The 18,517-nt window shown below is 41.7% G+C and overlaps 1 protein-coding gene across 2 annotated transcripts in view; it reads right to left on the reverse strand.

Annotated features, from left to right (window-relative positions):
* Positions 1-18,517, reverse strand: part of NOD1 (nucleotide binding oligomerization domain containing 1) — an 85,752-nt gene that overhangs the window by 27,511 nt on the left and 39,724 nt on the right. Inside the window, exons 2-5 of one of the 2 annotated variants that reach the window (XM_077491496.1) lie at positions 17,912-18,156; positions 12,486-12,660; positions 9,455-11,243; positions 6,203-6,286 (exon numbers count right to left, since the gene is read on the reverse strand). In XM_077491496.1, coding sequence (XP_077347622.1) covers positions 6,203-6,286; positions 9,455-11,243; positions 12,486-12,660; positions 17,912-18,079 — 2,216 coding nt within the window. In that variant the 5' untranslated portion in view covers positions 18,080-18,156. The remainder of the gene's footprint in view (positions 1-6,202; positions 6,287-9,454; positions 11,244-12,485; positions 12,661-17,911; positions 18,157-18,517) is intronic. The other variant, XM_077491497.1, reaches the window with a different exon arrangement.

Below are 18,517 nucleotides of genomic sequence, written 5' to 3' on the forward strand. Positions count from 1 at the left end.
CTTGAGTTGGCGGACCTGCCCATTGGCAGTGGCTTTTTGGGCATAGGTCTTTTATCTGATTAGATAACCATTTCACAGGCGACATTTCAAAGCATTATTGGAAGGTTCTCCTGCATGACTCCATTGAAGCATTGACTAAACAACAAAATCAACCAACCTATCATATTTTCCTTGGTGTGCAACTAACTTTGGCTAAAAAAGGAAATAGCAGCTCATACAGTTTCTGGAGCTCAAACAAGTGGTTGATAATATAATGGTTAAGTAGCTTTTTTTGTCTAATCTCCTGGAGGATAAACCAAAGTAAATGTCTATGTATTTGAGAACCTTGATAGCAGCACTGGTACTTTATACCTCCTATTTTATGTAGATAGCTAATATTTTATAGACATGTGCAAATTGTTTTGTTCCAAATAATTTTTTTCAATGAAATTCGACAACATTGTTAATTCGGAAATATTCTAACGAAAACCGTTTTACTAATTCTACCGCAAATTTGACTATCAGAAAATCCAAAAATTCAAAAGAACGAAAATCCAAAAAATAAGAATGAAAATCCAAAATAATAACTAATAATAATAAATATTACTATTAAATTATAGGTATTGGAATTTCTGATTTGGAATTGGGATTTTTCAGCAGTGCACATCTAATATTTTAATACTGTCATTTTTGATGACCGTGGCTCTGATGAATATCTACCACTGCATGTATTTTTTTTTTAAGGCACTGACATTTCCAGTAACTGCGCAGTGATATGCTATGGTTGTATCTTAAAGTGGTTGTAAAGGCTAAATGTTTTTGACCTTAAAGTGGCTACTACAAAGTGGGCACTGGTACAAGCAGACAGGGAGGGGAGGGGGAGGAGAACAGAGGAGAGACAGGAGAGAAGGCTGACGCAGGCATGTCAGGGCTCAGTAGGCCTGAAATATTGGAATCAGCATACAGGGGGAGGGTATAGGCAGGCAGGATCAGCCAGGTATTACAGGTGACAAATGGTCCTGCACAAGCACTGTGCTGTATAACATGCTTTTAAGGGAACAGGATCCATTTTTTTTTTGGTTAACAAACGCTTTAAAGGGGTTGTAAAGGTAATAAAAAAAATAGCAAACATATCTATGCTTACCAACTCTGTACAATGGAATAGCACAGAGCGAGCGGGAACCTCCTCTTTTCGGGGTCCCCCACCGGCACTCCTAGCCCCTCTTCTCTGGCCAGTGCCCCCATGGGAAGCCGCTGCGTCCATTGACACAGACAGCGGGACTCAGGCCCTACCCCCGCTCCCTCGTCACTGGCTTTGATTGACAGTAATTGGAGCCATGGGTTCCCTGTGCCCCCGCAAAGCCAGCAAAACCAGACAGTGAGAGGAGAAAAGATCTGACAACATGCACAGGGCTGGATCAAATGAGGTCTCAGGTACGTAAAGGGGGGGCTGAGGGGGCGATGCTGACAACTAAACATTTGATACCTTAACCTCCCTGGCGGTACGATTATTTCGGATTTTAGGTGCTAAAAGCGGTACCATTATTTTGCATGAAAATTTGGCGTTTTATATTGTAGTCCTGTAATTCTTAGGAATAACTCTTTTAAATCTGTCCAAACCAGAGTCTAGCAGACATCCCGGGTATGATAAAGTTTGAAAAATGAAATCATAAATTATAATATAATAAATAACTATAAATAATTGTACCAAATAATAATATAACAATAATAAAAATTATTCAATAATGTAATCAAATCAAAAACACAGAAATTTGCTCAGTTGCAGAATTGTCACTGTCATTACTTTTCAGTATTTGATGACGGATCTCCCCACAAATCGCTATAGCTCAATTCTACGAGTGATTACAATTTATTATCGCTGTTTTCTAGCTGGTCTGAAACCATTTTTGATGTAAAGTGACAGTTTGGTTGCTATGGACAATCTCCAGTTTCCAGGCAGAAAGAACAGTTTTTATTATATAAAACTGCATGCAGGACACTGGGCAGACCACTAGGGACAAAGGGGATGTGAAATATTTACATACAGCAATGTAATCTGTAAGATTACATTATACTGTATGTATATTGTGTGTTTCACTTTTTGAATTTGGCGCCGATCTCCGTCCCCGTGCGTCGCAACGCTCGCAGGGCACGGAGATCGGGTCCGTGATAGATCAAGCGAGACACGGCTCGCTCGTACAGCGGGGAGACAACGATGGATCCGAGGGAGAAGGTAAGTAAACCTCCTCCTGGATCCAGCAATGCAGTCCGGAGTCTGGCTCGGGGTTACCGCTCTTGGTATAAAAATTCCACCCCGAGCCAGACTCGGGAAGACCGTCAGGGGGGTTAATGCAAGGAATGCATTAGGGTTAAAAAAAAACTTTTTGACTTTAAAACCTCTTTAAAGCATTTTCTGCATTGAGGTAAAAAAACTTCCATGATCAGGCATACCCAAATACTTACCCAAATCCAATCTTGATTCAGCGCTGTTCCAGAGAGCAGCAATACTTGCTCACGGGACTCAGATGAGTGTCCCCACAGGAAGTGGATGGCTATGGGGGCACTCAGAAGGGAGGAGGAACTGACAGTGTCAGTGGGGGACCCCAGAAGAGGAGGCTCAGGGCTGCTCTGTGCAAAACCATTGCACAGAGCAGGTAAATATAACTTCTTTATTCCTTTAAAGAATTTTTTTTTACCCCTTACAATCACTAACTTGAAATCCAACAACATTATTGAAACAAAAAAAAAATAAGGATTTTTGGTTTGCATATATTGCAATACGTGTTCAAGCTGGATGATTGCATCTAAGCCTTTCTAACCCATCCCTACTCTTCTGTGCAAAATGCTTAATTGCTCATAGCATACTTTAATGGGCATATACTGCTGATATGGAGCAGACAGACACAGTTTGAGGAGTGCTACAGACTCCGCACTATGCAACAGAAATGGAGATAAGTCTGTGAGCAAACCCAAAATATTTTATATTATATACATATATATAATGCAATTTATGTGCCTAAGGGGTAAGACCATATGGTAACTCTGAATTAACCCTCTGTACACTGCTACATACCTTTAAATATTAGAGGTCATGGGGCAGCACTCAAAAAGCTCTGAGGCCTTGTTGAGTTCTGCTTCAATACAGTACATTGAACATGTGCTGTTCATTCCTTTTTGCTTTGAGAGGCATGTTGGGTAATGTAGGCTTCCCAAAGGGTGGTGTACGTTTTGTACTTAGCATTCATTAAGTTGGATGTAGCAGATATAGTTTAAAGATCTTTCAAGTTATAAGAGAAAGAACGTAGAGAATGATTCAGATTCCAAGAGGAAGTTTGGGGTGTGTGTAGTATATAGAGATGCAAAACGCCAGACTGGGGTTATGATCGGTCCCAGGGACCATGAGAATAGAGGCTGATGTTATTGTTATTAGTGAAGAAACTGACAGTGGGGGAAAAAAAAACGTTTGATTTGTGGGTGACTGGGAGTGAATATGTAAATAGCATGGGTAAGGTTGTAATTTTCTCTGGGCATCAACAAGCTAGTCCAAGGGAGAAAGGAATCAGCACTGTTTAAAATGCAAAGGGAAAATGTGTGGTGGATATCAGACAGAAGAAGATCGATGGCATTATCTGGATTAAATCTGGACAAGATTCTGTACCAGGCATGCTTTCCAATGTACCCCTAGAATGGATCACCAAATCTCAAGCAGCTCTAGCCCATTAATTACGTAAACTATTTTTCAATTAGGTTTAAAACAATACTCAAAGTGGCTGTACACCCTGCACAACCACTTTTACCTACAGGTAAGCCTATATTAAGGCTTACCTGTAGGTGCTGGAAACATCTCCTAAACCATGGATTTTTACAATAAAGCCGTACGCCGATGTCTACGGCGCATGCGCACTTTAGAAAGGGCAGATCGTATTGTTTCCAAAGGGGGTCATGCCATGGCTGGTGGCTCCCGCACACGTGTCACAGAGCCGGAGTTCACTGCCCCAGAAGGAAGAGGGGTGAAGATGGACGCTCACTGCTAGTGCTAGTGGGGTCAGCAGGGACATCGCAGGCTTTGTTTTCAAGTAAGTGACACATAATGGGCTACTATGCAGTGCAGTGCAGTGCATAGTAGCCCATTTTGCTTTACCTTTGCAAGGAAATAAAGAGGAAGTAAAACCCATACATCTTTAAAATCTCTTTTATAAATGATTATAATTCCTAATTGAATTTGCCATAAGTAGTAAAAAATCCCACTGGAGTACTTGGTTGAGAACCAGCGCTTTAGGTGCACATATTGTGTTTTTTCAGTTCAGTGCAAAATTTAACACCACACTGCAAAATGTGCTAAATAAGAATAGATATAGGCAAACGGAAAAATGAATTTTGCATTGCATTGCCAACAATAATTGTATTAATTAAAGACTTTGTTAAAGCTATGTAAGTATGCTTATATTCTGGGCTGTGTCTTAGGCCTCATGCACACGAGACGCAGTTAAACGCGCGTTCAGATGCAGTTGGACAGTTTTTTCAACTGCACCTGAACTCATTCAATGTTATCCTATGTGTCCATGCACACAGTCTCGTTTTTTTCCGTTTATATGCAGTTGCGTTTAATCTCGTTTTTCCAGAAGCAAAAAAATGCGTTCAGAAACAAAAATTTCTGCGTTTCAGACGCAAAACGCGGCTAAACGCGGCTAAACGCGGCACCCGCGTTTAGACGCGTTTGCGTTTATATGCGTTTTTAAAGGTGACCTTTTTTTTTACATTCAAAATCTCAAAAATGATTGCAAATGATGAAAAACCATTAGAAAAATATTTTAAACAATTGCAATTGCAAGTGGACAATCCACAACTTGTGGCAAGTGACGTGGCAAGTGGACAATCCACAACTTGTGGCAAGTGACATGGCAGGTGGCAAGTGATGTGACAAGTGGACAATCCACAACTTGTGGCAAGTGACGTGGCAGGTGAAGTGGCAAGTGACGTGGAAAGTGGACAATCCACAACTTGTGGCAGGTGACGTGGCAAGTGACCTGGCAGGTGACGCGGCAAGTGACTTGGCAGGTGACGTGGCAAGTGGAAAATCAACAACTTGTGGCAGGTGACTGGCATGTGACGTGGCAAGTGGACAATCCATAACTTGTGGCAGGTGACGTGGCAAGTGATGTGGCAAGTGGACAATCCACTTGTGGCAGGGGACGTGGCAAGTGGACAATCCACTTGTGGCAGGTGATGTGGCAAGTGACGTGGCGAGTGGACAATCCACAACTTGTGTCAGGTGACGTGGCAAGTGGACAATCCACAACTTGTGGCAGGTGATGGGGCAAGTGATGTGGCAAGTGGACAATCCACTTGTGGCAGGGGATGTGGCAAGTGACGTGGCGAGTGGACAATCCACAACTTGTGTCAGGTGACGTGGCAAGTGGACAATCCACAACTTGTGGCAGGTGATGTGGCAAGTGATGTGGCAAGTGGACAATCCACTTGTGGCAGGTGACGTGGCAGGGGACGTGGCAAGGGACGTGGCAAGTGGACAATCCACAACTTGTGGCAGGTGATGTGGCAAGTGACGTGGCAGGTGATGTGGCAAGTCACGTGGCAAGTGGACAATCCACAACTTGTGGCAGGTGATGTGGCTGGTGACGTGGCAAGTGGACAATCCACAGCTTGTGGCAGGTGGCATGGCAGATGACGTGGAAAGTGGACAATCCACATCTCGTGGCAAGTGACATGGCAGGTGATGTGGCAAGTGACGTGGCAAGTGGACAATCCACAATTTGTGGCAGGTGATGTGGCAAGTGGACAATCCCCAACTTGTGGCAAGTGACGTGGCAAGTGGACAATCCACAACTTGTGGCAGGTGCCGTGGCAAGTGACACGGCAAATGCAAGTGTACAACTGCTCTCTATGCTGCTGCTGCTCACTCTGATCAAAATAGCAGAAATAGTTAAAAAAAATGCTTTGAGAGCTTGGGGAGGGTCTACATGATGTTATCTTTATAAACGCGTTTAAACGCAAACGCGTCTAAACGCGTCTAAACGCGGCATACAAACGCGGCATGCAAACGCGGCAAAACGCGCGTTTCAGCTTTTTTTTAAGAGGTTTCATCTGCGTCTCGTGTGCATGAGGCCTTAATCTTTAACTGTTCCTTTGTGATTTTCCCAAGTTCTATATAACTGCACAGTATCTTGGTGTCATAAATTATTAACAACATCATGCTGTCACTTACCCAAGGAATCGAATGATCTTATACTTGGTTAATTCTTCAGCTAATACTTTTACACCCTCATCTCCAATCTGATTGACACTGAGCCTGTGACAAACAACAGAGCACTAATTAAAAGTGCATGTACTTCAAACCTCATCACATGTTTTAAAACTGTATAAATAAGAGTACAGTATGAAAAAAATATATATTAACAATTACAGTTTTAAAGAAGACATAGTTTTCCCTCAATTACATCCTTGAATGGAGGAGTCGTGATGATGTCACTCCTGCAAATGCGCACAGGAGTCACGGTTTACGGCACAGGGCTCTGAAGAAACGGCACAGGTATGCCAATCCTTTAGAGAACATGCACTGGCGATATTACTGCCGGCTTCACAAATAAATATCTCCTAAACAGAGCACGTTTAGGAGACATTTAGGTACAGGTACTGTAGCTTTATTATAGGCTTACCTGTATGTTAGACATAATCAAAGGCCTTTATTTCCACTTTTTAATTTGGAGTAGGTACCTAGTTTTGACAGGTACCCACCCCCACCTCCTCTTCCTGCAGTCTTTTGGGACACATCACAGGTCCCAGAAGACTGCGGGACTGAAGCTCTCCCGAAGCATAATATTAAGCATATATATATATATATATAACATAAGCATATATTGCAAAATGCATTGAGGCTGTGCGGCCGCCGCTGGTGACGTCACTTCCCATTTGGGTCCCCATGTAATTTCCGGGTGCTGGAACGCACGCCATCTCAGGACGAGCAGCGAGTGTGGATGAACTTTTGGGGCTGTTAATGTTGGTGCTGACAGCACCTAAAAATGTAAATGTGTGTATTTTATACTTATACTTATACTTTTTAACCATTGATAAATAAACATACTGCACTATTACGATCTATTATCATCTTTGATATGTGATCTGGTAGTTGTGGATACTGTGAGATATTGCAAGTTGGAAACCTGGAAAGAATCCATTACTAGTCCATTTCTTTGAGACTTGCTAAATCCTTATGGTTGGTGAGTATGCATTTCTTACGCACTGTGGTAGAGCACTTATTTGAGATCTTTGGAATACTACATATTGATTGGAGTATTTTCTTTAAGGGAATTATTATAAATTATTTCACATTATGAACATTTATTCATATATGTCAGACCCCTGAGGCAGATTTACAGTTGCTCAGAATGGGATATCGGAGCAATTCAGGTTAGAGGGACGTGGGGGATGGGGGGAATGGGTCCTGTGTAAGTTCACCTTACAGATTTTTCTATGAAGGTGAACTTACCCTTTAACCACTTCCCGACCAGAGCATTTTTTACGTTTCGCCACTGTGTCTCTTTAGCTGACAATTGCACGGTCGTTGTACCAAACAAAATTGATGTCCTTTTTATTCCCACAAATAGAGCTTTCTTTTGGCGGTATTTGATCACCTCTGCGATTAAAAATTTTTGCACTATAAAACAAAAAAAGGCCGTCAATATCGAAAAAAAAAAGCAATATTTTTTACTTTTTGCTAGATTATCCTCAAAAAATATATAAAAAACTAAATTTCTTCCAGAGTTTAGACCAATATGTATTCTTCTACATATTTTTGGTAAAAAAATAAAAAAAAAGTGCAATAAGTGTTTATTAATTGGTTTGCGCAAAAGTTAGAGTGCAAAATATTTTTTTTGTTTACTAGTAATGGGGGCGATCTGCGATTTTTATCGGGACTGCAACATTATGGCGGACAGATCGGACACTTGACACTACCATTTATGTAATCAGAGCTACAAATAGCCACTGATTACTGTATAAATGACATTGGCAGGGAAGTGTTTAAACACTAGGGGGGCGATCAAGGGGTTAAGTGTGTTCCCTGGATGTGTTCTAACTGTAGGGGGGGGGTGGGCTCACTAGAACATGACAGAGAACACTGCTCCTGATGACAGGGAACATTAGATCCCTGTCATGTTACTAGGCAGAACAGAGAAATGCCTTGTTTAAATAGACATCTCCCCATTCTGCCTCTCCTCGCCACAATTGCGGGCCACCTGCAAAAATCGAGTTTGCGGGACCCGCGGGCACACTCCCGTGGCGTGAGCGCGCCCGCTAGGAGGCAAATTCAAAGGGTACGCCCTTTTGCCTGCCCATGCCATTCTGCCAACGTAACTCGGCGTGCGGCGGTCAGCAAGTGGTTAAAGACTAAACCTTTTTGTGACACTTGTTAGTTTCAAGTTAAAATCAGTATTTTTTGCTAGAAAATTACTTAGAACCCCAAAATTATATATATTTTTTTAGCAGAGACCCTAGAGAATAAAATGGCTGTTGCAATATTTTATGTCACACTGTATTTGCGCAGCAGTCTTTTAAATGCAATTTTTGTGGAAAAAACACACTTTAATGAATTCATTAAAAAAAACAAAAAAAAAAAAACAACGAAACAGTAACGTTAGCCTGATTTTTTGGTATAATGTGAAAGATGATGTTACTCCGTGAGTATCGTGATCTTTATTCTAAGCAAAAAAATTGTGATTCTTATTTTAGCCAGAATTGTGCAGTAATATATACTGTACATTCACTCCAGTCTCTGCCCCCAAAGGAGCTTACAATCTACAGTCCCTAACTCACATTCATACACATATTATGGCCATTTTAGACAGGAGCCAACGAACCTACCAGCATGTCTTTAGAGTGTAGAAACCGGAGTATCCAATGTTCTGATGTTTTCATTTAAGTTTCAATGCACTTTTTATTCACCGATAGTAACGTTGCATATTATCAATTCTTTATCTTTGTTAAAATGTTTTGGTATGAGTTAGGCCTCTTGCACATGATACTCCTGTTTGAGCATCTACTTTTTCAGACAGTTCTTTTTTGTCTGTAATTGTGCGTATTTACGCGCGCATGTGTGCATTTTTGTGCAAATGCGCAAAAAACAAAACATTCTCGCGTTCATGTTCTGCACAATACAAAAATAGGCATTTGCACACATTTGTGCACATTCGTGTGTATTTGCACGCATGAGGTGTAAATTACTGACCGAAAAAGCGTTTTTTTTTTTTCTGAAGAAAGCACGGAGCTCGTTAACGTGCCTGTGCGCATAGGCACATTACAATTAACGGGTTGTGTATTTTGTCTCAGTAAAAAAATAAAAAAACTGTACTGAGCTTTTTCAAGAGGCCTTAATGGGATAGTGCTACTATGTTGAACTATTGCTTTATATTTTATCCCACAAGCTGCTGACAGAACTTTATAATTAGAGAAAACTTCTTACCTGATAACAAGAAGTTTGTTGAAGCATGGTATAAGCTCTTTGACTCCATAATCATTTATATTGTTATTGTCCAACTCCAAAGCAATTTGTTTCTTGTAATAGTTCAACACAAAGGAGATTGCTCCACAATCTGATGAGGATGCATCACAAAAACTGAGTTTTATGTAATCTGCACATATTCCCTTGGCTGCCAGCTTCCCCACCTTCTCATTCCGTGTCTCACTTATGCATCTCACCATCCAGATGAAGTGAGGCAGTGCGTGAACCTGATTAAACTCCAAAAATGGTGCTCTGGGCAGTTTTTTCAGGTGAGATTTGACGCTTTTGAAGAGGTGTTGTTTTAGAGCTTTTCTCTTCTTCTTTAAGACAGACTCTGATACTAAGCACTTTAGAAGGTTTTGTTTCGGTTTTGAAAGCAGTCCGCAAAGAAAAAGATTAACAAATTGGAAGTGGTCCTTATTTGTAAATGGATCGCTCCGTTTTTCTTTACTTGCACAAACACAGGAAAGCAGGGAGGGACTGTCTTCCTCAATTTTTAGGTGTTTACAATGATGGAAATATTTGAGAAGATCTGTAGTACTACTATGATCATCAATGACAAGACACAAGGCTGTAAAAAAGGACTGCAGTGTCATATGAAAAAATTCAAATGAGGTACTGTCACCACATCCACTATAGTGTTCCACAGGCCTGAGGAAGCCCAACTGAAGATCCTTCTCAAGAATGCGATTTGATGTAATATAATCTTGGTCAAAAATAAAGACTGATTTTTCCATTCCATTGCAGGCAAGCCGTCCAATAGACAACAAAGTGTCCTTACCACCTGTAAAGGCTTCAAGTTGGCTTGCTGTTTTTCCTTTAGTTGATACATTTAAATAAACTTCAATTATGAGTAGAAAGATGTCCGTAAGTGTCACCGAACTGCTTGAAAACTCATGCTCCTCACTCATGGAATGAAAGTGTTGATAAGACTTAAATATTATCCAGCAAAATAAAGGGATTGAACATAAGCTGCTAAAATTGTGGTTGGCCTGCAAATGGTTTAACACACTCTGACGAACATTGGCCTCTTTGAAAAACAAGCCAGTGTACTCAACCAGGTTATCAGTAGAAAAGCCCCGTAGCATGATTTTCTTACGGACAAAGTTTGCAGATATCGGACATCCAGTCCTTGCTGTCAGGACTTTCTTTGATCCTTTTAGCAACTTGCCGCTTAGTAAGTGCAAGAGTAATGCAGCAGGGTGGGTAGCATCAATGGGTGATGAAACCTCAGGGACGCTGTTTATGTCAAAACTTGAATGAATCTCATCAAAGCCATCAAATGTGAACAATACAGTCTCTGGAAACGTACAAATATATCGAAACACTTCTTCCGGATCAGTGTCTGGCCTGCAACAGTATCTGAAGATCAGGTCCTTCAAACACAGCTCAGTGTTGGATGTAAAAAAGATAAATGTCCGGCATCGAAACCTAAAAAAGAATTTTATATTGCAAAAAGAGTGTCCTTTGGCCCACATGTTTTGCATTTTCTGAATCAAAAGAGTCTTTCCCATACCAGCATCGCCAAATATAAAAATAGTTTCACCAAGCTCATTGATCACCCCAGTGTCATCAAACAATGAATTTAAGCCTCCTGCACGGCCCATAGTTTCATTCTTGTCATTTATTAGTTCCATGACTCCATCAACATATGTTTCCTGAAGCATCATCTCTTCTTTCTGAGTGTAGGACTTTATGAACTTTGAATCGCAGCACAATTCCTGTTTGAGTTTTCTGCTGTATAGTGATACTGAAAAACAAAAAACAAAAGTGATGATTAAAGCAAGTGCTATATTATAGTTGCTACACCTTATATCATCACTAAAGTCATACTAATGCTCTCTGCCCCAACATAAGCAGTTAGGGCATGCAAACAGCCACATGTGTATATGTGGGTTGAAGTGGTTGTATTGGGATCATGGCTGCAGCTGCAACCATGAGCTTGCTACCAAAATTTTCAGCCGGCAATGGGCTTTAATACAGAAGTGATCTGAGTGGCTCTACAGCTGATCGATTACTTCTACAGGGTGTGGTTGGTTCGATCAGATGCTTTTGAGAGCAGAGGAGAGATCTGATCACTCAGTAAAGACTACCTATCACTGCCCATGCCATCAAAAGGGATGTTGCTCATCCCTTGTGATAGCAATAAAGTTGATTAAAAAAGAGAAAGTGTAAAAAAAAGAAATGTAAATAAAATTAATAATAAAAAAATACATACACACATCAACAGCGATCACACCACAAATGTGTGATATCACTGCGAACATCAAAGCGAAAGCAATACTTCTAAACATCAGACCTCTTTTTTAATTCTAAACTGGTAACCTTTGAAGGCTTTCACGTCACCTATGAAGATTTTTAGGGACCGTAGTGTGTCGCCATAACATATAAAATTGCAACATCCACCATTGTATTCTCTAGAGCCTCTGCTTTCACAAATATAGAATGTTTTGGGGTTCTAAAGGCCAGCCATAGACGATGCAATTTTCTTTTCAAAGGCGGTGTTGATGGAGGAATCCCTCTTGTGAAGCCATTGTGTTCTCCGGCAGGGGGTGGGGGGGGGGGGGGGGGGGTGAGGCAGGGGAAGCTGTCCTCACTGGGTGAACGCAGTGATTATTGTTAGCGCCCGCTAACAATAATCGCATGTAAAAATCAATCCACTTTCAGCACATTCGGCCTGTCCATACGTAGTTCGAATCCTGTCTGGTTCCTGCTGAGCCGGCTGAGATTTAAAATAGTCTATGGCCGGCTTAAGTCATTTGCTAGCAAAAAAAGACAGATCACTGTCCAGATTTCTGTGTCTCTGCTATAGCATAGATGCGTTAAATATATCAGATTCTAGGAGATTGTGTGAGGTATGACAGTTGCAGGGCAATAGATATATGACTGTAGCCGACCTCTGATTCCTATTTCAAGCTGCAGTGTCAGAAACTTTTTACTCAACATAAATACAGCGTCAAACACTTTGCACAAAGAAAGTAAACTTTCATACCAGGGTCATTGTTCGTAATATGTAAACACTTGACTTGCTCTGAAGCTTGAAAACCAATCTTCTTTAGCCAAGGAATAAGATCAAAATAAGCCTCTGGGACCTTCTGAAGGATGTATATAAAATATTCGGCTACTTCCTCCCCCTTTTTGTCCACAAGATCAAGAATCTGACGAACCTGCAACAATGAGAAGTTATGGAATAATTATTTACTAGTTACTGAACATTACAAGTCCACAACCAAACAAATGTGGCTATTAGTCCTTTGATACTGCTCACAGCTCGCAGCTTGTGGTTGCTGTTGTTACCCTTTCTCTTTAAATAGTTTTGAGCTCAAAGGGAACATAGACATTACAGCACGTTTGTAAACGGATTGCACACATGATGTAAACTCAACCATGTGCTGAAATTTCAATATGTACACATTGTGAGAAACAGAAGTAAAGTACATTCTCATTGATTGCTCCTTTCATGGAACAAGAAAGATTTTTTTTATTTTTTACCGACGTTAAAAACTGCCTATGCAAGTTATTCATTTATATCCCGAACCATGTGTTGGCAAAGCCCTTAGACATCCTACAGTGGAGCCCAAAAGACCTGCCTTTTGAGACCTTTAAGAATAAAAGTATTTATGTGATAAACATGTCCGATGGTGCCAGCATGTGTACTGATTTGTATAGAATTACCAGGAAAATGAGGGGAGAGTATAGCATTACACCACCAAATAAAGTTTTTTTTATCTGCCTCCCCTCCCATATATCCCCTGCTATTCCCCACATAAACACATTTATACCTGCAAATGCACCCTCAGTGTGGTTTGATGCGAAAACCCCACCAGAGGTTCCCCCCTATTAACTGTGGCAGGCAACCAAGATCAAAGCAATAGGAAACTGCTGTCTCCTTCAGCTCATCGTGGCCACTCGCATGAAATCAGTCATGCAGATTGTTTGAGTCTAGGGCAGATCACTCCCATTTGATCGCTGCATGAGAGATTACATGCCAGTGGCCACAATGAGCTGCTGAGTTCTCGCATCTAATTGGAGTGAGGGTGCGTTTTCAGGTATAAAACGCTCTACAACCCGTCCCTAACTATATCCCGACTGTCTCACTCAATGTAATAACTTATTTCTAACAACCACTTGTGTCACTGCACTGAATTTCACCATGCCATTCCAAACATTTATCTGACACAGAAAATTACATACAATATGCCTATGCAAAACCAAACTTAGTCCTATATATACACGGATTTCTGCAACCACATTTTGCAGGAAAGAAATTTGCCCTTTTCCCTTATCAACACAAACAGACAGTGTTGACAGGAGAATGCCTCCCTCCCAGCCATTGTATTCTCCAGATGTGGGGGGAGATTCGAACTGTCTATGAATGGCCTTAGTTCTGACAATGAGGCACTTAAAGCACAGTTGAACCTAAAAAACAATAGCGGATAGGCAGGACTTTTGTGACAGAAGAGACCCCAGTGGTCTTTCCGCCTGCCTGTCAGTGTTAAGGTACACACATGCGCAATTTAGCATACATTTATGGCACTGCTCTTAGCCGTGCTTATGCGACTCCCATGGGCATGTACAGGAGCGACACCATTTTGGCACAGCCAATCAAGTGACCAAACAGCCTGAACCCGACAGGATGACCATAAAAAAAAACGGAAGAGCCTTGAGGGCATCGCTTGACAGGCAAGTCAGTCATAATGCTGTAATATGTTGTGCATACTACCACATTATGGCTAACAGCTCCTGTTGCAAGTCTAATTCTGCTTAATGTTCTGGTACACCCAAGAACAGTGCACGTCTATAATGCATACTGGAATGGTGGCAGATAAAGGAAAAGCATGGTCATCAGACCAAACATAGACCCAACCTCTTCCTTGATATGCATACTTGTTTCTGGTCAGTGACTCAAACAACTGGGGCCAATGGGTTGGCATAATATCTAGGAAACTAGCATATTTAAAGCAATGGCTGCCCCACATTTTTCTTCATATCACCATATGTCTGTTTTTAGCAGATCGGATGGCAGATGGGTGTCATTCTATGGACAAACAATAGTAATGGTTCAGTTATTCAGGGTGAACAAGCTCCTTCTGTGTGCTGCTCCAACGTCTGGGCCAAGATAACACCGTATTTTGTTTCTGAGCTCCTGCATTTGGTCTTAGCTACCTAAGTTGAGTTTGGTCTTGCACTTGACACTTCTTCTGTTTTGTGTATGTTCTCTTTTCTTGTCCTCTAACCCATTCTTTTGCAATCCTGCTTCCACTGTGCTCCACCTCACCCTGTCTCCGGTTCCCTACCTAGAAGTACCAGGTATTTCTCTACGGATAAGGAAATATTGTCTAAACACAAAAGGCATGTGTATTCTTATTTGAATCTTGCTTTCAGATCTGTGCAGTAATCCAGTATGAAACTTTGCCTCTGTGCATGGGCTTCCTGCAACAAAGACCAATCACTGATGCTTTCGCTCCTTGTGCGGAGTGACTGGTCTTGTTTCACCCCTCCTGCCGATTTCTGCTGGCAGTCTGTAGTGGGTGGACCTGCTGGGCCCCTCTCACACCTTTGCTCCCTGCACAGCACAGTGATGAAGTCATTACCACTTTATAAAGGTAATCACTGCATTTGTAAGGGAATTTTTTAAATGTATAAATCCTGAGCATGTAAAAAAAAAATTAAGGAACATCTATAGTATTTTTGCAGATAAAGTCCACATGAACCCTCAGTAAAAATCAGCTAAAGACTCATCAGTGCAAAAAGTATGCAATGTCTTACAGTTTGTTTTCTTTCTAAAGCAGCCACAGCCTGAAAAGAAAATGTTATCCCCTGCCAGCAGCTGCAGAGTGGGACCATTGCTTTCTGTGTGGAAGCAGTGACCTAACATGCCCCCTACTGAGTGAAACCTACAGCTCTGTAATCGGCAAATCTCATGCTCCTGACCAGTTGGATCGCTGTGGTTCTAAGTAGGGGGAGTGTTAGACCTCTGCAAAAGAGATCACTGTTTTCCCACATAGAGAAAGAGTCTCGCTTTGAGGCACGCTGGCAGGGGACAGACTTCTCCATTCAAGCTGCAGCTGTTTTCTAAAAAAACAAACAGAAAAAAAAAAATATATGTGTTGTGTATGGGGTTGGGTGGTGCACATCACAAGGCATTGTTTACTTTTATTTATTTTTTTAAATGTCACATTTCATTAATTTCTATGCCACGCAGCTCCGACAGACTGTGACTGTGGTAAAATGAAAGATGGCTCTTCTTTCATACAACACACTGCAACCAACCTAAAGGTAGTTTTGTGGTGGGAACAGGGTACATAGAAAACTATTTTTTTTCCTGTGTGTCTGGGCTTTGAGCCTGTGCTGATCTGTACAGATTAACCACTTGCCACCCAGGCCAATTCTAACATTTCTCTCCTACATGTAAAAATCATAATTTTTTTGCATAGAAACCCGAACATTATATATGTTTCTTACCTCTTCTGTGCAGTTGGTTTTGCACAGAGAAACCAGGATTTTCCTCTTCTCGGGTCCCTCTTTGCATCTCTTGGCCCCTCCCTCCTATCGAGTGCCCCCATAGCCTGCAGATTCCTATGGGGGCACCTAAGTCAAAGCTCCATGTGTTCATTCAGAACGGAGCCCCGGCCCAGCCCCGCCCCCTCTCTCCCCTGATCGGCTAGCTGACTTTGATAGCCTTGGGAACCAATAGCACCGCTGATGTGTCTCAGCTAATCAGGAGGAGTGTCCCAGGTGGCTTAGACATTCGTGGACATCGCTGGAGAGAGATGGGGCTCAGGTAAGTAATTGTGAGGTGCTGGGGAGGCTGCTACACACAAGCGTTTTTTTTTTATCTTAATGCATAGAATGTATTAGGATAACAAAACCTTCTGCCTTTACAACCCCTTTAAGGTTTCAACTAGTGTGAATAATTGCATGTATTTCCTGCTGCGTGGAGAACCTGGTTCCTGCCCAGGTATCAGCAGTCTCTCAGGGTGTGTGCTGAGTCAATGTCCCCTTGAGGGCCTAAAAAGTGGTAGGTCCAGGCCATATGTCATCATTATTCTGGTTTCCCACTCTCGGCTCTAATCTCTTGATTGCGAGGTTGCCTGGAGAACTGGTCAGGTTCTCCAGACCATTCATCTTTTGTCCGATCCCCATCCTGTTCAAAGGGGGGGAGGGGGGGTTACAGTCACTTTGGGTATGCCGAATCATGCCAAGAGACTCATTCCCCAGGATGGAGTCTGGCCCTCCTTCCCCTATTCAGGGCTTTGATTGGGTTGCAATCAGAAGCGCAACCCAATTTAAATCATGTGGGACCAGTTTTCTGTACCTCTGGTATGGTTTCTCCATGTTTAATGATGCCTATTGCCACAGCATATTGGCCTTATCCACCAACATTGTCTTTTAGGTATTTAGCACTTCAGACTCCCGCAAACCCATCAGTTCGTTGATTTTTGCGGCTCACAGTCTCAAACTTCGTAATACCAAAAATAGACAGACAAGCCAGGGGTTCCTGGGAATTTCACAGAGCTACTTAACTGGTGTGTGTTTTGAACTGTTCCATCTTCTCTGCAATTATTATTTTGCAGGGGCTTCTCAGGTCAGCCCTTGCTCCCTTTCCCCCACGTATCCTCTCACTACAAGCAGTTTGTTATGTCCGGGATTTTTCGGAAATTAGGCTTAATCTAAATCATTTACGGGACATTTATTTGGGTTCTGAGCAGTTCGCAGGTTCTAAACAGGGGGTCCCTTATTATCAATTCTTGGGACATTGGTTAACCTCCTGTTATAGCTGATACATACCGGATCTGTATACTGAAGCCACCTGGGCGTACACTACTCTACTAGACAAATTGTTACCTACCCTTCATCAAGCTTACTTATCACACCTACTTTTGTGTGTTTTTGCCCTCTTTTCACGCAAACTGACCAGCTAGGCCAAGGAACACCTCAGGCCTTGTTAGTTGGGGTATTGCATTTCCAAGTAAAGACTCTGACTACAAACCCAGAGTTCAACTGGGCTTTAAAGCCATTGTAAACCACTGCAGTTAAAGAAAAAAAAATCCCCTATAAGACAATTGCATAAAGTGCTAGTATGCATCCCATACTAACACATTATGAAATACCTTAGAATGAAGCCCTCCAGCGGCACACTATCACCGCTCACAGGGCTACCATTTTCCCCTGGTATTCCTTCTGGGTTCGAGGGCCTTGGCTATACAAGTAGCCGGAGCCAGCTGCCATGATGTCCACTCCGGCACATGTGCATGGGAGCCCTCGGTTTCAACGCAGTTCTCTGAAGGTTCGGCATGATATGCTGAACCTTCAGAGTGCATGCGCTATTACAGGCATACCTGTGGGAAAAAAATAAAATCACAAAGCATACTTTACTACCACTTTAAAATAGCTCTAACACATTTTACAAATTACCTTATCTGCCTGTGTTCCACACTGCAGCACAAATTCAGCATCTTCTTCTGAAAAGTGTCCATGGTTTCTCAAATTTTCAAGCAAGCACTTGATGTTTTTGATATATTTAACCAATGTTTCCCGGCTTTTAAGAAGTAACTGAATAGAAGACATAGGTTGGTGTTCCATAATTGGAGATCAAAATAACCGCATGCTGTCAAAACATGGTGAAGAACATTTGAAAGTCTCATGAGAAAATTCGGTCTCTGTGAAGAAAAAGATTAAACAGGAAAGTTGCAACATAGTAAAAAACACATTTAGACAGGAAAAAGAAAAAAAAACACCCAAACCTAAATGTATAAAAGCAGTAAAACATTTGATGCCATTTTTAAACAATGACCTTATGGCCTAATCTGAAGGATCTTGAAGTTTGTAAACTTAGTTTGTTAAGATCCCCGCACATTTACTTCCATGAATTATGAGACAATTATTATGCCCTGTGAGTAGGCACTGCTGTATCACCCATTACACAGAGCCTGCCTTCTGAACTACAGAGGTGCTGAGAGGAGGAGTTTCAGCAGGCGGAGTCAGCACAGGAAACACAGTTTGCAGGCAGCAATGTACCAT

Source organism: Lithobates pipiens, unplaced genomic scaffold, assembly GCF_037356315.1.
Source record: "Lithobates pipiens isolate NorthernLeopardFrog02 unplaced genomic scaffold, aLitPip1_a1.2 Scaffold_19, whole genome shotgun sequence".
NCBI classification, from domain to species: Eukaryota; Metazoa; Chordata; class Amphibia; order Anura; family Ranidae; genus Lithobates; species Lithobates pipiens.